Source organism: Falco peregrinus, chromosome 2, assembly GCF_023634155.1.
Source record: "Falco peregrinus isolate bFalPer1 chromosome 2, bFalPer1.pri, whole genome shotgun sequence".
In the NCBI taxonomy this organism is placed as follows: domain Eukaryota; kingdom Metazoa; phylum Chordata; class Aves; order Falconiformes; family Falconidae; genus Falco; species Falco peregrinus.
Window position 1 is genome coordinate 40571806 of NC_073722.1, and position 18889 is coordinate 40590694.

At 45.5% G+C, this 18889-nt stretch overlaps 1 protein-coding gene across 1 annotated transcript in view; it reads left to right on the plus strand.

Moving 5' to 3' along the window:
- The first annotated feature begins 732 nt into the window (after positions 1-732).
- Positions 733-18889, plus strand: part of SLC4A11 (solute carrier family 4 member 11) — a 123853-nt gene continuing 105696 nt past the window's right edge. Inside the window, exon 1 of the mRNA XM_055796246.1 lies at positions 733-1051. Within this exon, the coding sequence (XP_055652221.1) occupies positions 913-1051 (139 nt within the window). The 5' untranslated portion in view covers positions 733-912. The remainder of the gene's footprint in view (positions 1052-18889) is intronic.

Below are 18889 nucleotides of genomic sequence, written 5' to 3' on the forward strand. Positions count from 1 at the left end.
GGTTTTTGGTGATGACAAAAATCAAATTTGACACAAAAAAGCTATCCCCTGTTCATTAAAGTCTCAGTTCTAAATCATGGGTCCAAGGCTTTTCAAAAACAGTCACCAGAAATTGAACAAAACAATGTGTTTATTCCCATGCTGCTTTCTGAGAAGCAGTTGAATTCACATGTTCCAAAACAGCTCTGCCTGAGGCAGACCCGGCTAGCATGCAAACTCCTATCTTGAACAGCCAGGACTCGGTGAATGTAAAAGCAACTGAAAACAGTACTGGGAAGGGTTAGGCAGCCTTAATAACACTGTCTAAAGATGTAGTCTTGGAAGGAAGATTGTCTGTCTAAAAACTCTTTTTTTTTTTTTTTTTTAATCAAGTCTTGCTGAATTCCCATAAGAACACGAAGGATTTAATTCAGACTTGCCACACTCTTGCGCAGACCTCTGCAGACCCCACATCATTCCTGTTTAAATAGCCCAGTATTCTTGAATCTACCACAATAGCACAAAAGACAAATGGAAGTGATTGTGTGCTTGAGAGTCTATTTTCTTTAATGGATGCATTTCAGGGGTCATGGGCCATGTGGCCCTCCCTTAGATATACAATCAGACCCTGAAAGAACATTGTCTGCTGGAGAACTTCCTCTGACACACCACCCTGCTGAAACAGCATGACAACAGCCGTGTTTCATTTTTCAAAGAGCTCCATTCAGCCAACTTTGTAATTAGGACAATGAGGAATACGTATCTCTAAAGCAGCGTGTCTTTTAATAGTTGATTTATTTTTAAGAATGGGTGTGATTCAACAACTTCTTAAAAACTTCATCTCCTACTGTCTGTATCTTAAGGAATAAGCCTGGTGTTGATCTAGTGATCCTTTAAATGGAAGCCTGGAGTTGGCTGGCTACACTGTTTTGAATGTATTTTTATCAATGTTATACCAGTGTTTGGGCTCTTCAGACTTGCTCCTTGGCCTCTCTGTTACCGGCAGTCTTGCGGTGTGTTCATCTGACCCACTCAAGTGAGCGTCTTGCAATGGAGATGTTTCCTGTGAGAGGTTAGTGATGTTTGTCTGATCTGATATCAGTGCATGAGCTCCACGATGGCCAGCATGAACGCATGTGTTGCTGGAGGGCTGCATTCTCCCTGTTTTGGGGGCTGAGGGGGAGGGGACAGGCAGAGTGTTCTGGGGATTTTTCTGTCTGGCTGCCCAGGTCGGGGGATTGTGGTGTGGTGCCTGGTCCTTCATAGTGGGCTTGGAGAGAATGCTTTTGAAGTAGTTTGGGGTTTTTTTTCCCCCCTGTTGGTTTGGCCGCCATTTGTGTAAGGACTGTAGCATGTTGGTGACTTGTGCAGTCCAAACACCCCACAGGCACTGGAGGATCCTTTCTTTCCCATCCAGGCTAAGGGATAGCAATGTGATTGTGATGCTCAACCAGGAGTCTCCCTTCTGCTCTTGTTGCTTTTTTAATACCATATCTCTAGTACTGGAGTGTGAAGAACTGTTGCCCAGATCCTCTTCTATGCTAGGGCTTTCTGCCCTCCTGGTTCCTTACTAGGAGGTGCTGACGTGTCAGTAATCCTTTCTGTACAGCACCTCTAGACATTTAATTTTTTTTCCCCAGGCCTGAATTATGCTGGCAAGCATGGCATGGTGCTGCCAGCAGGGCTAGGCACTGGGTTTTGGAATTGGGAAGACAAACTGCAGTGGGCGATCTGTGTCTGCTAAAATGGTCGAGTCTATGTCAGTGCAGCTGCTTCTGTTCCCATCAGAACCATCCCTCAATGCTCCCTGAAGCACTGGCTGCTTGAGTGCGTTGTGTACAACTTCTGTCTTTAAAGCTGAAGCCCTACATCTGTTGCTAAGTGTGTCATTGTATCTTTTGCCTTCCTCGGTACTTTCCAAGCTTCTCATGCTTTGAGCATTAAATATTTGAGTGTTTCGTGTGCAGCCTGGCCTTAACATGGGTGCCAAGCGTTGAGACGAATGAAGTTGACCACCAGCTTTGCCCCTCCACCCTACTAACTGATCACATCAAATTCAAGCTACATTCCTTGACAGAAACTTAAATTGCTCTAGGCATCTTGGGTGGGCTGAGTATCTCCCTGATAAGTCCTTGAAGGGTCTTGCTTGTAATAATGTTCCTCAGTCCTTGGCGTGGGCGAACAGCACTGAACTCGCAACAGAGCTCCATGGTAACAAGCAATGGGATTAACAAGAAAAATAGCCAGTTCTCTTGGTTACTAGCTTTTACACAATAGCCTTGCAGCTGGAGGAGCACATGGCTGGACCAGGCGTGCCCTGGGTTCAAACTGAAGTAGTCGCGACTGCCACTTTATGGTCCTACCGCCCAAGATTTGTTCTTCTAATACGCTCTCAGGCCAGGGATGAGGTCTGCTCTGGAGGTGGAGTAAGTTCAGAAGGGACTCGGAGAGAGGAGGCTGTGAGCACAGTGATAGGCACCAATTTCATGTCTGCTCCAGGTGTTGCTGACGCCTTTGGGACCAGAGTAGCTAGAAAAATGTACTTTTGGGTTTCAGCATCACAGTCTTAAGGAACTTTCTCTTGGTATGGCATGAGGAGCAAGCAGGACAACAGATAAGGAAACTGTATTTTCTCAAAGCCACAGTATTTCTGTTTCTCATTAGAAGGTAATGATAGCTGGCAAGAGGAGATATTTTAAAAAAAAAATCTCACAGACTTTCAAATGCTATTAACAGTACCTCTTGTACCCTTGAGGGTAGCTGGTTTCTCAGTAGTCCAAGCTCGTATATGTTAGTACCACTGGGCTGCCTACCTAGAAAGGCTTCAAATTCTGTGCTGTGAAAGAGTTGAGGATTTCCCTCGCATATAGGCAGACCTCTACCTGAAGGTGAACACCTCCAGCTGGGCGACACCAGTCCTTGTCTACAGCAGATGCTGTTCAGTGCCTAGAAGCTGGTCAGGACTTCAGCTGACCAGACAGTGCAAGAGTTGTCTCTGGATCGCCAATTTCAGAGGCTTTCGGCCAACAGTGCATTTGCAATGTTGCGTTGCTTCAGCCCCTAACCCCTCCCAAAGGAAAGGAGTCCTCATGCTCATCTCTTAATTATTGAGTATTAGAATTGTATGAATATAAGAGAAAACCAAGTAGGGCCACAAGGCACACCAACTAGTGAGTTTAGGTACTGAAATCTGAGCCTGGCTTTGCCCTGGGTTTGGGGTGAACAGTGTAGGATCAGCTTGAGAGGGGTTTGGACATTGGTTTCTAGCACTGTCAGGTGTTAAACTTGGGAATCTGCACACACACACCTACCTTTCGGAGATGACTCCTTTAAGTGCACAGCTACTGAACAACACCAGCCCAAACAGGAGACCATGGCCCAGGCGTAAGTTCTGGGATGCTGGTGGCAAGGGAAATGGTCAAAAGTTGTTCACCCCCCTTGGTGGGCTGATGTGTGGGGAGTCAGTGTGCTACATCTGGCCACGTTCCCATGTTGCGTGGTAGTATGGAGAGGAGGAGGAGGTCAAGAATAAGTGTGGGTGAGGAAAGGGTTGTGTAAGTGCCCTCCACAGAAAGATGCGGGAATAATTTTGAACACTGAATTTCTATCAGCAACAACAGAATTCAGGTGTAGACATGTTGAATTAATAACTGTTCATGCAGAGCAGAGAAACAGTTAACCTGCGGTGGTAACTGCTGATGAAGCATTACATACTTGTTTCTCACAAGTTTAAGTATTTTTATTTTTCCTTTCTGGTAATGAACATCTCCTAATCTGACTGAAAAACTATGATAAGCCATAGTACTGCTCCCCGCTGCATTTTGTGTATGTGTATATGTATGTATGACTCCCATCTTGATTAGAGGATGAAAACTGTACAGATGAGGTACCTCTGCTGGAAAGGCACTTGAAGAGAAACCCTTTCTTTTTGAGAAGCTTAAATGATTTTTCCCTGTGGAATTATCTTGGCTTTTCTTAAAATGGCTTTCTTTTTTGAGCACTACGTGATGGCATTTAAATAACATTTTATATCTCAAAAGTACTAAGTGTGCGCTAAATTCTACTGTAACTATTAGGAAATAAAACTTCTGCCTGTTGGCAGAAAATGGATGTGATGCTTCTGTATTTGAGTCATTTACTACCTTAAAGAGTAAAAGATGGGGGTCTGGCAGACAGTTATGAGCCCAAGTGTGACACAGATATCTAGTAAGGAGACCAATGCAGACAGGCACAGGAAGCTTGACAAGATGAGCACTAATTCTCTGAGGCAGGTTTCTATTAACATGACTTTTTCTTGAGTAATTTTCAGCTGTAGCTCTTGTCTCAGACTCTTCTATGTGGATATATTAAATGGTACATGGTGTACCAGACACTGAGAAATGTACTACAGGGAAGGGATGTATCCACGCTGTGGTGTGGATTCTTCTCCCAGTGGATAAGGGTTTATAATTGCAAATACCAAAATACAAAGGTAGAGACTAGCTGTATGAGGGTGTTATCTGTTTTGCTCAAGTTGTTTTTAAATAAGCAAAAAGCTTTTTTCTCAAGTAAACCTCCTCTGCCAGAGAGGGGAAGAATAGATTTCTTTAAATACCAAGGTTTTTAGCTTAACTGGTGTCCTTGTGGTTTGTCAGCACTGTGTATTTGTGGGTGACAGCTCCTTTCTCCTGAAGGAAGGAAAGTATGGGTAGCGATTGCACATCTCATTTTTGTTTGTTCTTCATTGCCACAACTTTACTCTCTCTTTTATCAGCTGATACTGATGTCTTGTTAGCTTGGTTTATCCCTTCCCCCTTTTGAAAACATTGCACTTTTCAGCTCCTCTAGCAAGCTGAAAACCAGATGGATCATTAATTCTTTTTTGTGGTACACATCCCAAGTGTATCTCATTCCCACTGCTGTTTTCTGCGTACTGTAGCACCGTTAAGCCCCTCTGCTTTTTCTCTAGCTGCTGTTAGTTGAGAGTAGGAATCAGTCTCTTCTTGTGCTGACAGATACATCAGTAAGTTGTCGCTTCCCTGGTGAACTAAAAATCTGCCTCTGATGTGTGAAGCTAACTATCAGCCTGAGTCAGTGTAGCTTAATCTTCATTTGGGGCACTCTGTTCATCACCATATGCCCCAATCCCCTTACTCAACTTGTCCAGGGTGTCCTGTGTGCCATGTGTGTTGCATGTTTTGCTCGCTGCCTCTAAGATAGCTATTGCCACCTCCCAGAAGGTGGGTTGCTTACCCATTGAGATGTGGGTTTTATATGCAGGCATCTGTTTATGGTGGTTTTCTCTTGCTATGCTTGTGCCTCACCTGTGAGGCTGGTTAATTATGATATCCCTGATGTAAGCTCTTCCCTTTAAGAGTGGGGATAGTGTTTGTCAGGAATGATACTTGACTCTGAAAACAAAGCGCTTGGAAGCTGAGCCTCTTAGGAAAGCCTAATTGCTTAGAAATAGAAGTAGCTTTGCTTTCACCTTCAAAAGGCAATAGGTGTCAGCTCTGGTGCAAATTAATCAGAGTCTGTGTATAGAGCATCAAGAAACCAAATGCCTAGATCCTTAACTAGCTCTTCTTAATTCTAGGCGCTTCGTACCATGCATTGTCACTGACGCATGTATTTAGATTTCAACAGAAGCTCTTTAGAGGATCACGGTCTCAGCAGCACACGCATTTCCCCATGAGGCAAAGAAGTGGTTTCCCTTGGCAAAATGTGTTTGCAAAACTTCTGCTACAGACTCCAAGGCTTGGTCTGGGAGATGGGTGACTTCGTCCTTCAAATTCCAGCTGAGTTCTGGCTGCTGGCAGGCTGTGGGGGCTCTGGTGGAATATTTATCATCCTATGCCATATGAACAGTTAGGGGGGATCCTGATGTGTTGATGCTGGACTGTTGCCTTCTATCAAAAATTGTGGAAGGTGTGATGTAGGTACTGTTTGCAGCAGCGCAAAGACTCTTGGAGAAGAGGTCTGTGCGTATAACTCTGACCATGACTCTGAGTCTGCACGCAGATAAAAATTAACTGGAGAGTATCCCACTGTCATGAATGTGCCATGGTCATTTGGTTTCTCCAGCTTTGCAGATGACAGAATGTGAGAATGAAATGTTTCTGAAGGAGTCTTAAAGGATAGACTGCTTTGATATTTAAATATGCATCCGGGGAGGCGGGTAGTTGTGTGTCTTGGAGAAGAATGCAAGTTTATTTGCTTGCTTGGATGATTATTTGACCACCACTTGTAGTGTGAAATATGAATTTGGAGAGCAACTAATAGAATGGCTCCAGTGACTGCAGGCAGATGTGGGGTGGGGCATGCAGTCTCTGATGCTTATTCAATGAGCTCTGTTTTAAAGGTTGAATATGGAAATGCAACCATGCGTGCATGTCCTCATTCATCCTTACAAGGCCTCTGACTGTTGGGTTCTTAATTGCAACTTTCAGTTATACAGAGCAGGTTTGTGTGAAAGAATTGAGGGGAACCTTGAAAACAGTGGTTTAGGAAATCCAGGAGAGCAGCGCTGCAAGTTTGGCCTTGCTTTTCACTTCTGATGAATTTTGAAGGCTTTTGAAGCCTTAGGTGTTGCATGAGCATATAAAAGCAAAGAGTGCTGCTCTTTACCTCCATGGTGTGAGAAGGAGTAACCTTGACCCCCACGGTGACAAGCCATTCAGTAGCTCTTCAGAGCTATTTCTGAGATGGGGTGACATGGTCTGCTCTACGTGGGACTGGATGACCACATGGAAAGGCAGCGTGAAATACATCTGTAATACAACTTCAGATAAACCACGCTGTACACATGACGTTTTAGCCTCCTCCAGAGTCCAGCTAAGAGCCAATCTGCTCCTGACAGTTCAGAAATGAAGGTATGGTAGGATTTGTTCTGTATGCAGTCTTAAAATGAATAAATACAATTGGTCTTCTCTATTCAAGCACTAGCAAAAGCAGAGCAGGAGATAAAATGTTAATGCCCAGCCTATTTTGGCTGAAAATCTCTTGCAAAATAAATAGCACTGCATGATAGACTGAACTAATTACAAGTCTACTTTCACTGCAGGTAAGAGTGGATGGGAAGAAAAAACCATCTTCAATACCTTCAATATATTTGTGACTTCTGCACAAAAACTGTAGGCAGCCTGAAGCACTCAATCGCACATCCATGGATGCTCTTAACATGAAAAGGTCAATAATGCCCACCAGCCAGCCTGCCTGCCTGCCTAAAACAAGCTCTGTGACCGCCTGTAGGTCCCTCCATAAAGGCGGGTTTAGAAGTTTGAAGGTAAAACCAGTTGCTCTGGTCCCTCGTATCTGAGGTAACAGTGCTTCCAAAATTAGGAAATAAGCTCTCTCATGAGGTTTACCTATTGGGATACTGTGATGTTAGTAAGGCTTGTGTTAAATGACCGCTAGTGATGATCTTAATGAGTGTGTTTGAAATTGCCAGTGGAAAAACATGAGGCAGGTGGTATTAAAAACAACATTTTAATACCTGCTTATGTTACCAGGCATTATCTTAATATAGAAATAGTGGTATCATCTGAGCACTTAAAATTAAATTTTACTTAAGGTCCCCCTCAGGGTAAGGCCATATATCTATTACATAGCACTTGAAATAACTCCTCTTAGGTATCTGAAATTCCCTGTGGGGTAGCTGAGCCTTTGGCTTATCCCATGGGTCGTTGCAGCAAGAATCTGCTAACCAAACCTAGTCTGATCCACTTAAATGAGCTCTTCCCTCAACGTCATCAGCATTTGGGGTGCTCATCCCTTGCAATAACACGCATGGCCTTCTGGCCTTTCATCTTTGGGGGGAGCAGGAATCAGCATTGTGGCGTAGGCACCATAGGTGCTGTAATATTAGAATCATAGGATGGTTTGGGTTGGAAGGGACCTTAAAGCCCACCCAGTTCCGACCCCATTGCCATGGGCAGGGACACCTTCCACTAGACCAGGTTGCTCCAAGCCCCATCCAACCTGGCCTTGAACGCTTCCACAGATGTGACATCCACAACTTGTTCCCTGTTTTCCTCTCCTCTAGTAGTCTTGGTGTGGCTTTAGGATGCTCTGTTCCGCTTGTGAGCACTCCTTGCCTGCAAAATGAGGGAGGATGACTGTGTTACATAAGACTTCTCTGTAACGGGGCATCCCCTTTGCAGAGTATAAGAGGGATGAGCTGTGTGTGGTTACGCATCTTGCATGAACCTCCAGTTAACTAATGCACTCGGGTATATTAGCCTAAAGGGTTCCTTCCATCTTCTCTGGTGGTGGTGTTTCTTTCAATCCAAATGAACTTTGAGGTGAAATGCAGAACAACTCTTTGAAATTAAAGCTGCTTATGCTTAAAGCGCTGCAGAAGTCATCATGCTGGATTGCAAGATAGGTCTGTGTCTGCAACACCCCCAGCGAGAAGTCTCCCATGTGAGTAATTTCTGCCTACTAAAAATCTAAAATTGACCCATGGGATGACACCCTGTATTACAACTGGAGAACAAATTTATCTTTTTCTGAGGCACTGAGTGTTTAATCCCTGTGGACTCTCTCTCTTGAGATGCAGCTTTAGAATTTGTAGCACATCTGAGAGTCTTTCGAACTTGGGCTCCGTCAACTAGTTTTTGGCTAAATGTCTGGTTTCACATCTGATAAACTTTTAACTTGGAGTGTGTGAAAACAAATTCATAACTTGCCCATCCGTAATCCAAAAGGGCAGGCGTTCAGGACCACTTCAGAGGGTTTTTTGTCAAGCAGTCCTGCTTATGGGTTTAATGGCCAAATCACACTGCAAGCCTGTAGGCTAAGGTGGTGGCGTGGAGGCGGCATTAAAGTGGCTGTGATAATGATGTGCGAGGTTGGCAAGGCTGCAAGGGCTAAATCATGTGTGTAATCTCACAGGGGACTTTGCTATGAAACAACAGATGTCATGGCAAGGCCAAGAGGAATGCTGGCCAGAACAGAGCAGAGCAGACCATACATACCTATTCTGGACTTCATCTTGCTGGTTTATAAAAGCATGTTGTTTCCTGGTGGCTGGGGTTCCTTCTTGTACTGTTCTTGGCTCTTCTGGCTGTACAAACACGACACCTCCAGAAAGGCCTCTGACACTCAAAGATGCTCATGCTGAGAGATGTCATCTCTCTAAAATGTGGGGTTTTCAGGGGAAAAAAAGCAGAAGTCTGCAATTAAATTCAGTCAGCTTCAGGATTCTGCAGAACAGGAATCCTATGGTGCAGGACATGCTATGCTGTGTATTCTGCTGGGGTTTCCTTTCTGATTAAATGACTTAACAGAAGGAAGTCATAACCCACTCCGTATTCCCTCTTTTGTCTGGAAGAGTTAACTTTGCAGCCCACTCCGTGTTCCCTCTTTTGTCTGGAAGAGTTAACTTTGCAGCATGAAAACAATCTGGTGCAGCAGAATGACCGCATTGAGTGCAATGTAGAAATCTATTTGCTAAATGGTGGCTTTTTTGGTGGTTTTGCAGAGTTCCTCTCTAAAGAACAGCTCTTGTGCTACCATCGGGGTCTTTTAGACACAGCAAAGTCACCGGCTTGGCTCTGGCCACACCAGGAGCAAGGATGGTGTGCCAGGGTGGAAGTGGGCAGGGGGAGCTGGATGGAAATACATGTCGCCAACAAAGTGAGGGAGCAAGACAGACTGCATGTGGGTTCCTACCCCTAGAAAAAATACTCTCAGCTTGCCTAAGAACAACTTTCTGGCTTCCCTTGGAGACCTTACCAAGTGGGAAACAGCCAGACAGCTTATCTGCCTCCAGATAGAGAAGTGAAATACTAGTAGAGGTGGATGAGGATCCATCCTGAGGCAAGGCTGTAACCAGGAATCAAGGAAGGTGTTGGTAGCTCTGGTGTCCTTCCTCTCAAAGAGATGAGAAGCCTTGTACTGGATTTGTGTGCCTGTTTGGTGGTGGGGGCTGCCGGGCGGCTCCTGTGAGCAGGTGCCAGCAGGCTCCCCCGTGCCCGATGGCGCCAACGCCAGCCGGCTCCCAGCCGGGCCTGCCGCTGGCCATGGCCCAGCCCAGCGGCCACGCTGGCACCGCCTGGGGGGCGCCGCTTACGCCGGGGACAAGGGACAGATCCTGCAGCAGCGCCAGGCGCCGGAGCAGAGGTGCCCCCCACCCGCGGGGCAGCCCCCGGCCAGGCAGCCCGTGCCCCCCGGCCCGGCCCGGGGAGCCCCGGGGGAGCTGATCCCCAGCTGCAGCCCGTGGGAAGGACTCATGGCGGAGCAGCCCATGGAGGACTGTCTCCCTGCGAGGGCCCCACGCAGGAGTGAGCTCTGCGATTTTAAGGTTTGGGTTTATTTCTTATTATTACCAATCAAATCAGAATAGGGGGAAATTAAACTAATGTCCTTGGGTCGAGTCTGTTTTGCCTATGACAGTAACTGGTGAGCGATCTCTCTCTCCTTGCCTTGATCCGTGAGCCTTACATTTTTATTTTTTTTTTCTCCTGGGTCTGGTGAAGGAGGGCAGGGAGAGAGCGGCTGGGGGGGGGGCACCCAGTGCCCAGCCAGCATTAACCCAACCACAAGCCCAAACAACTTCTACAACATCAGCTAGTGCTGTGATTTTTGGGCTAGAGGTTACAGAAGTTGGGGGGAATCTGGAGAGCAACTTTAAATGAAGATTAACTAGCTGCAGATGTCTTTCTGCAGAGTACTTGCTTCTGTCTACACCTGGCTAGACCTCTTTGGATCTAGAAAACATTCAGAGACTGCCCAGACTGCTTTTATAGGGCACCATGAGTAAGTCCATTACAGATGTACATGCTCAATACCAGCAGAAGTGTTTACTTTGTGTGCCTTTGGCTTGCTCTGGATCACTGAAAACCTAGAAAGCAGGCTCTGAAGGCCTGCTGCCTGCTTCCATGCCTGCTACTTTAATATTTCTAAGAATTGAATGCTGTGAGCAGAGCATGTTTGTGCTGGGAATACTGTGACACTCAGAACCGACACCCTTAATTGGGATCTGCCTTATAGACAGACTTGTTCTGTAATAAAACACAGCATTTCTTGCACACAATTCTTAACTTTTTTTTTTTTTTAGTTTTGATTATTTCCCACCCCATCCTCCTGAGCTAGGAAGCTTAAAATGATTGTGCTGTTCTCTATAGCTTTCTTCCCTGCCGCTTCTGGTACCCATAGGCTCTGCCCATGCAACAGCCCCTCTGCGGGCAATAAAGGAACATGGATGGGGGTGACTGGTCTTATCCAAGCAAGAACAGAGCCACAGGGTGTTGAGAGGAGGAGGAAGGATCACCCAGATACATGGCTGTGACTAGAGACACATAAATTTTGTTCCTTGTTGTTCTTATTTCCCTCTTTAAACCACATGTCCAAGTTCATGTCTGCCTCAGTCTCCTCCACATCTTTTTTTTTTTTTTTTTTTTTTCTTGGAAGCCTGGGGCCAGGGAGAAGGCCATGCAGGAGCTGGCATACCTCCTCAGGAGATGCTGAAAGGACAAGCTGCTTCTGGACGCTATTATCTGTTCTTGTGGCTTTGTTCCTAGTGCCCAAGCACAGCCCCTGGGGCTGTCCCTGGATGTGGGTAATTGTTACGAGCTGAGATGAAACGCGGCGGTGTCCCCCAGCCGGGGCTGCCAGCACAAACAGCTTTCCCAGCCAGCAGAGCCAGGAAGCTGCTGAGCGAGCGCTTCCCCTTGGAGCTCCTTCCGGAGGCAGGGGGCCTTCCTGCATGGGGACGCCAGCCCTTTCCCGGCTATATTTGGAGGATCTGTGCAACACAGCCCTGTGTAACTCTTGCAGCATCGGTCCAGCCTCAGGCTGCTGTTGCAGAGAAGGGGAAAAAAAATTAAAAACAACACCCCTGGGTTAGGATGAAGCAGGAGGCAAGGTGGTTGTAAGGTGGTGGAGTGGCCATGGTTTGCCTCCCCCTAGTAGAGGTGGTGATGGCAGGGCTGATAAGTAGCACTGATTTTTAGATGGTAAGGTTGGAAGCAAGGCTAGATGTAGGTAATCTACTCAACTTGTGTCTTTCTCCCTCCCTTGAGGGATGAGAGGTCCCGAGCAGGCTGTGAAGCAGATCCTGAGAACCTGTCCTAGTGTGAGTTGGCTCTTGTTGCCTTGAAACTCACTGTTAGTGTGATGATGATAAAATAAACAGAGATGTATGTGAGTAGCAAGTGCTTTGTGGGTCAGACAGGGTGCTATGTGGTGGGGCGCGTAGCTGGAGATGAGTTCTCTGCCCTGTGGAGCTGCGGGGTGGGTGAAGGAGGAGGTGGAAGGCTATTGGGGTACCCTGGATAGCTCCAGTGCTTGCTGGTCCTGCAGCTTCATTCATGCTTGTAAGGCAGGTACACAGGAGGTGGCCCATGTTGGCTGTGATTGGAATTTCCCAGCCCTCACCAATTCTCCAGAGTTTGGGCTGGCCAGGGGTACAAGTACTTAGAACCCACCCAAAAATTGCTGGTCTTGAACTCATGGAGAGCTCTAGAGGAGCTGGCTCTGAGGGATGCAGAAGAAAAGGGTTGCTTTCATACTTGCCTGTGCCAGTGAACAGTGTTCCAAGACTGGAATGAAGTTACAAGGAGCTTTTTGGCAGCCTTGGGATGTTGAGGGCTTCTTACACAGAGGTGGTATCCCCAGCCACTTCCCAGGACTCTGGTACCCATCTCACATGAGCACACCAGTGTGGCAATGGGGATACCACCCTGAGGGTACTGCCTGCTCTGAGCATGTGAAAGACCCTGCTGTAAAGGGTACGAATTGTACCGGCTGGGAAGACTTGTTCGTTCTCCTGTCCTGATGCCACCCGCTAATCAGCCTGTTCTCAGGGATGACGGGTTGAAGTCATCGTATCTCCCCATCTAACAGAGAAGCCTTTACCTGCAGGAAACCTGTTTCAAAGCATCTCAGCTGCTTCCCTGGAGCTTCCCATTCCGTTCTTCTGGGCTGCCCTGCTTTGAGCCTTCCAGAAATATACTTCCAGATGGCTGAAATCAATGTGCAAATCTCCTTGCTTTGAAGCAGGGGTGTTATTGCTTCCCTGAGCATGACCTTTCTGGAAGTCTTTTGTGTTAGCAGTGAGTTTTCTGTTGGGATAATAACTGGGCAATGATTTAACTCCTAACTTTAGTTCTGCGGCGCTCTCCTCTGTGCTGTTATATAACTCCATCTTCATTAAACCGTGCTTCAGTGTCATTACTGGGGCATGATTTACAGAGGGAAATGGAACATAAACTTGTGTTATTGAGCCAAATTTGTTTAACTGACCTGAAATAGTCTGTTGAAGTTGTATTCCTCCAGGCCACCACTAATTCTGTTTGTGTTGCTGAAGATATGAATGACTCTGTATGATCTGATCTTCCTCTGATTTAGGGTCTCTTGGTTACTGGAAATGCAGTGAGAAGTTTCTGGCTTACCCAGAATAATGGAGGAAAAGCACTGTGACTTTGGTAGGCAAAGAGAGGTGTCCTTGTGTGTCTTTGCTCAATTTGTTCCTTTACAGGAATACAAGCCAGGTTTAAAATGTAGTGCTCCAAAATCCAGAGTTGTCCGTGCTGCCCCTCCAACATCCCTATGCATCACTGGAGGGTCAGAAAGGCAATAGTAAGGGCCATGGTAAAAAATAGCTTCTGCACAAGGAATAAAAAAAGTTAAATTATCTTCAGCCTGGAAAAAGTCCCAAGGAAAGAGGACTGAGGAGTGCAGACAAAGGTGGGAGACGAAGGCATGTTATGCGGATTTCTTGCTTAACAGTCTAACAAAAGGGAGCTGTTCTTATGACTGCATGTGAAACTGTGGAGCTCCCTGCTGCAGGATTTTGAGGGTTTTAATGCATTTCAGCATCTCCAAAGAAAGAGTGAGCCCCTCTGTGGAAGGGATATGCGCTGCAGGCTATGAGGTGCAGAGACCTGCCTCTGACTCTCAAAGTCCTTGGTCTCCAGGCTTGTTGGAGGGTGTCCTAGGAGGCCTCCCTATAGGCTGGGCTGGTGTTAGAACTCTCTTCTAGGTATTTGTTGGTAGCTGTTATCCAGTCCAAAATACTAAGCTGGAAGTAGATTTTGTTGACCAGTGGAAAGAGCTGTCCTCAAGCTCTCGAGATACTCTTGCTTTCCGCCATGCTCATCCTCAGCAGTTCCCCTTATGTTCAAGGTTAACGTGCCGATAGCAACTGTGCTTCCAGCCATAGCGTTCTCTGCAGAACAAAACTTCAATGGGATGTTTGTGTGGGAAGTGTGGCCAGAAACACTCACTCTGTGGATGTTGTAAGGAGTTGGGTTGAGTCTGTAGCTGTCTGCATCCTGATCTCTTTCCCTGGATTTACTAAGCTGTTCCTTATTTTTTTTCATAGGACTTGCTAAACTCTTTCCTCATAGTTTCTATTGCTTGTTGATGATCATAACCCTTATTATAGAGGAAATGGACCAGGTGAACCTCTGAGTCTTTCAGAAAGTCAGATAATAACCTTGAATCCAGCTAGGATGGTGCTTTCAGCACTTCAGAATGCTTTGTGGGATCGGGGCACTGCTAGTTAGTGATTTCAAGCTTCTTAATGAGTGAGGTTGAAAGCAGTCTGGTAAACCAACCCACACCAGATCTAGGTAGTGATAAGTTTGATATAGACTGAAATCAACCGTAAATTGTGCTGAAATGTTCTGAACTGGAGCATGTGTCTTGTGCAATAAGGGATTAGACTTTGATAAGGCTTTGGACTTCTCTAGAGCTGTCAGATCTCATTTACCTTGCTTGGGGTAGAACCTGCAACCTGGATTGGTTTTGGTATTGAGACAGAACCATCCTGTCTGTGGTGAAGGACACAAGTTCGTTCTCCAGTCTGTTGCTGGGGGACCAAAACATGACCTAGACATGATGTCTAGGCAGGCTGCCTGGGGAGAACTGCTCACGGAGATGTACAAAGCTGGGTAGCAAGCTTGGGTCAAATCCTCAGTGAGTGTTTCTTGCTAAAACTAACAAGAGCACTTAATTTATCAGTGTGGGGCAAGGTGGAATATCTTCATCCAAATCTGTTGGGCACTGAATGCCTATATCCCAAGGAGGTGAGAAAAAGCCCGGGGAGATAATATTACTCAACCAATATGACCACAACTGGTTCTCAGCACTTAGTAGTCCCCTAGCACTGCTTCAGAGTAAAGTATTTTGATTGCAATTGTTCAGGTAGCAATCATCAAAATAGCCTGATGAATCTAGAGGGGAGTCCTGGAACACATGGTGACAGAAGATGCCTGGCAGTTAACTCCTGTGGTGTTCTCAGTCAGTAAAATACTTGCAATGGCATGCAAGCCCTCTGTTCAAATACACCATGGGTATCTGCTTTGTATCTCTCAGATGAAAACAGAATCATGCTGAAGCAGCAGCCTGCCAGAGTTGCTTCTTTCAAACACTGCCTTGATTTGCTCCCCTGTTTTCACCAGCTGACAGCAGGACAGCCTGTTGGTAGCTTAGCCAGGCAGTGAGAGAAAGATTTGAAGGAATAAAGTTAGTATCAATAATGACATCAGTGGGAAGAGATGAACTTCTAGAAGTGTTCAAGGCCAGGTTGGACAGGGCTTGGAGCAACCTGGTCTAGTTGAAAGTGTCCCTGGATGGGACACAGATGGCATGGATGGGCCTATGACATGGATGGTTTTTAAGGTCTCTTCCAACACAAACCATTCTGTGAAATAGCTGCATGGCCAAGGAGATGAAGTAGATATCATGCAACTTCTTACCTAAAAATTTTTGCACAGTTCTAAGGAAAGAGCATTACTAGTTCTTTAATGTACAGCATGAGCACTTGGCATGTTTGTGTGTAGACGGGGAACATACTTGTAGGAATTTCTGACACAGTACCTTTTGTGGATCAGCATACTGGGTACCTGGAAAGGGATGGAAGGCAAACTCCTGCTGCTCTGGGAAAGGTATCATTGGACCTCTCCCTCCCTAAAGCTTAGAACAGTATGGAGTTACGGTTAAACTTGATCACTTAAGGATATCTTCCACCCAGCAGCATTGTGCATTAGTTGGTTTAATAATGTCAATTTTGTGACCACAATTCTAGCTACTTCTCTAGTTCCCAGCAGGGTTCAGGTTCTCAACGTCCAGAGACAAAATGGTCTGAGGCCTATCACCGTCTTGGGGAAAGAAGATGCTGTGGATAGAGGAGTTGTTTCTAGCTGTGAACTGAAATGTTCCCAAAATCAAACTGCTGTCTAGCTTACCAGGGTGTAAAAACATTCTCTTGTGGGAACAGCAATTGTAGGCCAGTCTGATAAGATGAATCTAGCCGCCTCTTTTCATATCTCTGTTAGTTTCTCACACATTAGAGGTGTTCAGAAGATTTGAGGTGCATAATTATTCTCAGATATCTTTATTTTTTTCATCGGGGAGGGAGCAAAGCCCTTAGACTACCAAGAGTATTTGGCTTCATTTAGAGGCCAAATGGTTGTTCTGTAGTGGGTGTTAAACCAGTGCAAGGGAATATTTCCTCTGTAAGTGAGACCTATATCTAGTGGTTCTGGTGCTGAGAGATCAGAAATGACATCAAGGCTCCTTCTATAGGTCCATCCTTGTGGATACTTCAAACTGATTGAACTTTTGTGGACTTTGGCCACCTTTTAAAAAAAAAAAAAAAAAACAAAACAAAAAAAACCATAATGTTGTAATGAAGCAGTTGTGTTCCTGACGGGCTTTACACTGTCTTTGGGTGTAATGACTTGCCACATCCTAGGACTTCAGGACCTTCTTCCTCACTGGAAGGCTGATAAAAGGGTAGGGCATGTGGGAGCTCCCCAGAGAAGGAAATTACTGTTAAGATACTCTCTGCTTTAATTTCAGTCTTTTGTACCTACTTTCTCAGGATTCCTAGCCAGGAGCCAGTCTGTCTGCCAGAGGAGACAATCTGAATGGTTAGCATGCCAGTGCTTCTGTAGGTGGCTCTTTGAAGTCTACTTATCTTCAGTTAGGACACCCAAAAAATAATGTAGAAATGGAGAACAGAGGGTAGGTGTTGTAAGTGCAGCTGTCTGCAGAACAGGATCTGCAGCTTGGCATATGCAAGTATGTCACGGTGATCAATTCTAAATGCAATTCTCAAACAGGCAATGAAGGGTTGGTTTAGTGCATAAAACTTGTTTCTGCTCATTGTTGGGGGTAAAAGCCTGACAGTGGTGTGGTAAGAACCACAGTACTTGAAGACATTTCATAGTATTCTGCAACCTCAAGTGCAGAATAAGGAAAGGGGAGTATGGATGGGCTGTCTAAAATAAAAAATTAAGTGATGGAGAATGAGACATTAGATTGAAGCTTTCAGGCTTGGCTGGACACTTCATGGGTTTGGTGTTGTGCGCCAACTGTACTAAGTGTGCCCATCCACATCTGTGTGAGTTGAAAGCTATATGGATAGGTTATGAACTTTTGCTTAGGTAAGAAAATCTCTTACCAAAGAGCTCGCAGGTGTCTGTGCATCTGAATAGGGTTATATAGTTCTGTGCAATTGTAAGGCTTCAGAAATGAACCCTACACTGAAAATCTTGCATCCCTTTAAGTGTAGTGATCTTTCCTGTGGCAAGGAAGCAATTTTATATTCTTCTGGAACAGGACTGATAGTAAAATACTGAAATCAGAGATAAGAAGCACTTGTTTTTCTTGCATTTAAAGAAAAAAAAAATCCAAAACCCCTCCACCTTGTTTGCTATATGGTAACCTTTGTGTTTTTCCAGTTTGTGCAGGAATAACACTCTCCTAGGAGAGGATGACTGGACTGCAGTCTAACAGGCTTAATAGGCGAAAACTTTCCTGTTAGCGAGCCAAAATTACCTCGCTCGGTTTTGTTCTGTTCCTTTCCAGTTCCTCTGTCTCGAAGCCTGTCCATAATTGCTTTCCTCGCAGGTCAGTTTTCTGAGAAACCGTAATCATTTTATTGTTCCCTCTCAGGATCCTGTTTAGCTCTGCCAACAACACTGGAGCGAGTGGTTCCAACTGCAGGCTTTAAACCTACCTGCCCAATGCTTCATGCAAAGCAGTGGAGCTCAATTATTAAAATGTTGACTGTTAATGCTAAGCTGCTTGATTTGGGGCATGAAGGGAATAAATGTAAGCCACAAAACAGGAGGTATAAAACACTGTAAAATCTTGCATCTACCTGGAAGTTTTCATGCAACAGTTTCTCCTGGAATCCTTTGTAGAGTGGCAGGTGATTTCAAGCTTCTTTCTTGGGTACAAAATGCTGAAGAGTTTCTCATTCTGCCTTGTGAAGACAGAAAAGAAAGCTGCAAGCCTCCAGATTGTTCTGAAACAGTTTATCCCTTTTACAAAAGGTTGCAGAAAGCAGACTTAATCATCTCACGATTGGACTAGATGATCATTGTAGGTCCTTTCCAAGTGACAATATTCAGTTCTATCTCAAGAACACCTTGTCTAGCGGTTTATTCTTTCTTCCCTCCCATGGGAAATGGAGATGCGTGGCTGGTGTTAAAGGGATGAAAAAATCCAACTTGTGAGGTGGTGTTTGGCGGTGGAGAAGGTGCAGATGGCCATGGCCCAGCCTCAGCTAGGTGGATCTGTTTGCAGACCCTCTGAGCTCCTGAAGATCTCTTCTGAAAGTGAGCTTGGCCTTGCTGGGAAGGAGCCTGTTGCTTAACAGTTAGGAAACCCTGGGTTGAGTGAAAGCTGGCTGGTTGACACAGACCACGGATAGCTCACCATGGAATGGTGGTCAAGAAGGAAGGCCCTGAGCTTGGAGTTAACTCCAACACTTAAAATACACCTTCACAGCATGACTACTTGCATTAACCAACAGAAGAGAAATGCAAGTGTGTGCTTGAACAAGACAGCTATTTGTAATGCTTTCAGACTCCTTCCTGCTTGGCCTTATGCTTTGTTGGTGTTCACAGAGGGAGCAGATAAGTCCCTGATGGCATCAATAGTGTATGGCATTTAATGCAAAAATGTAATT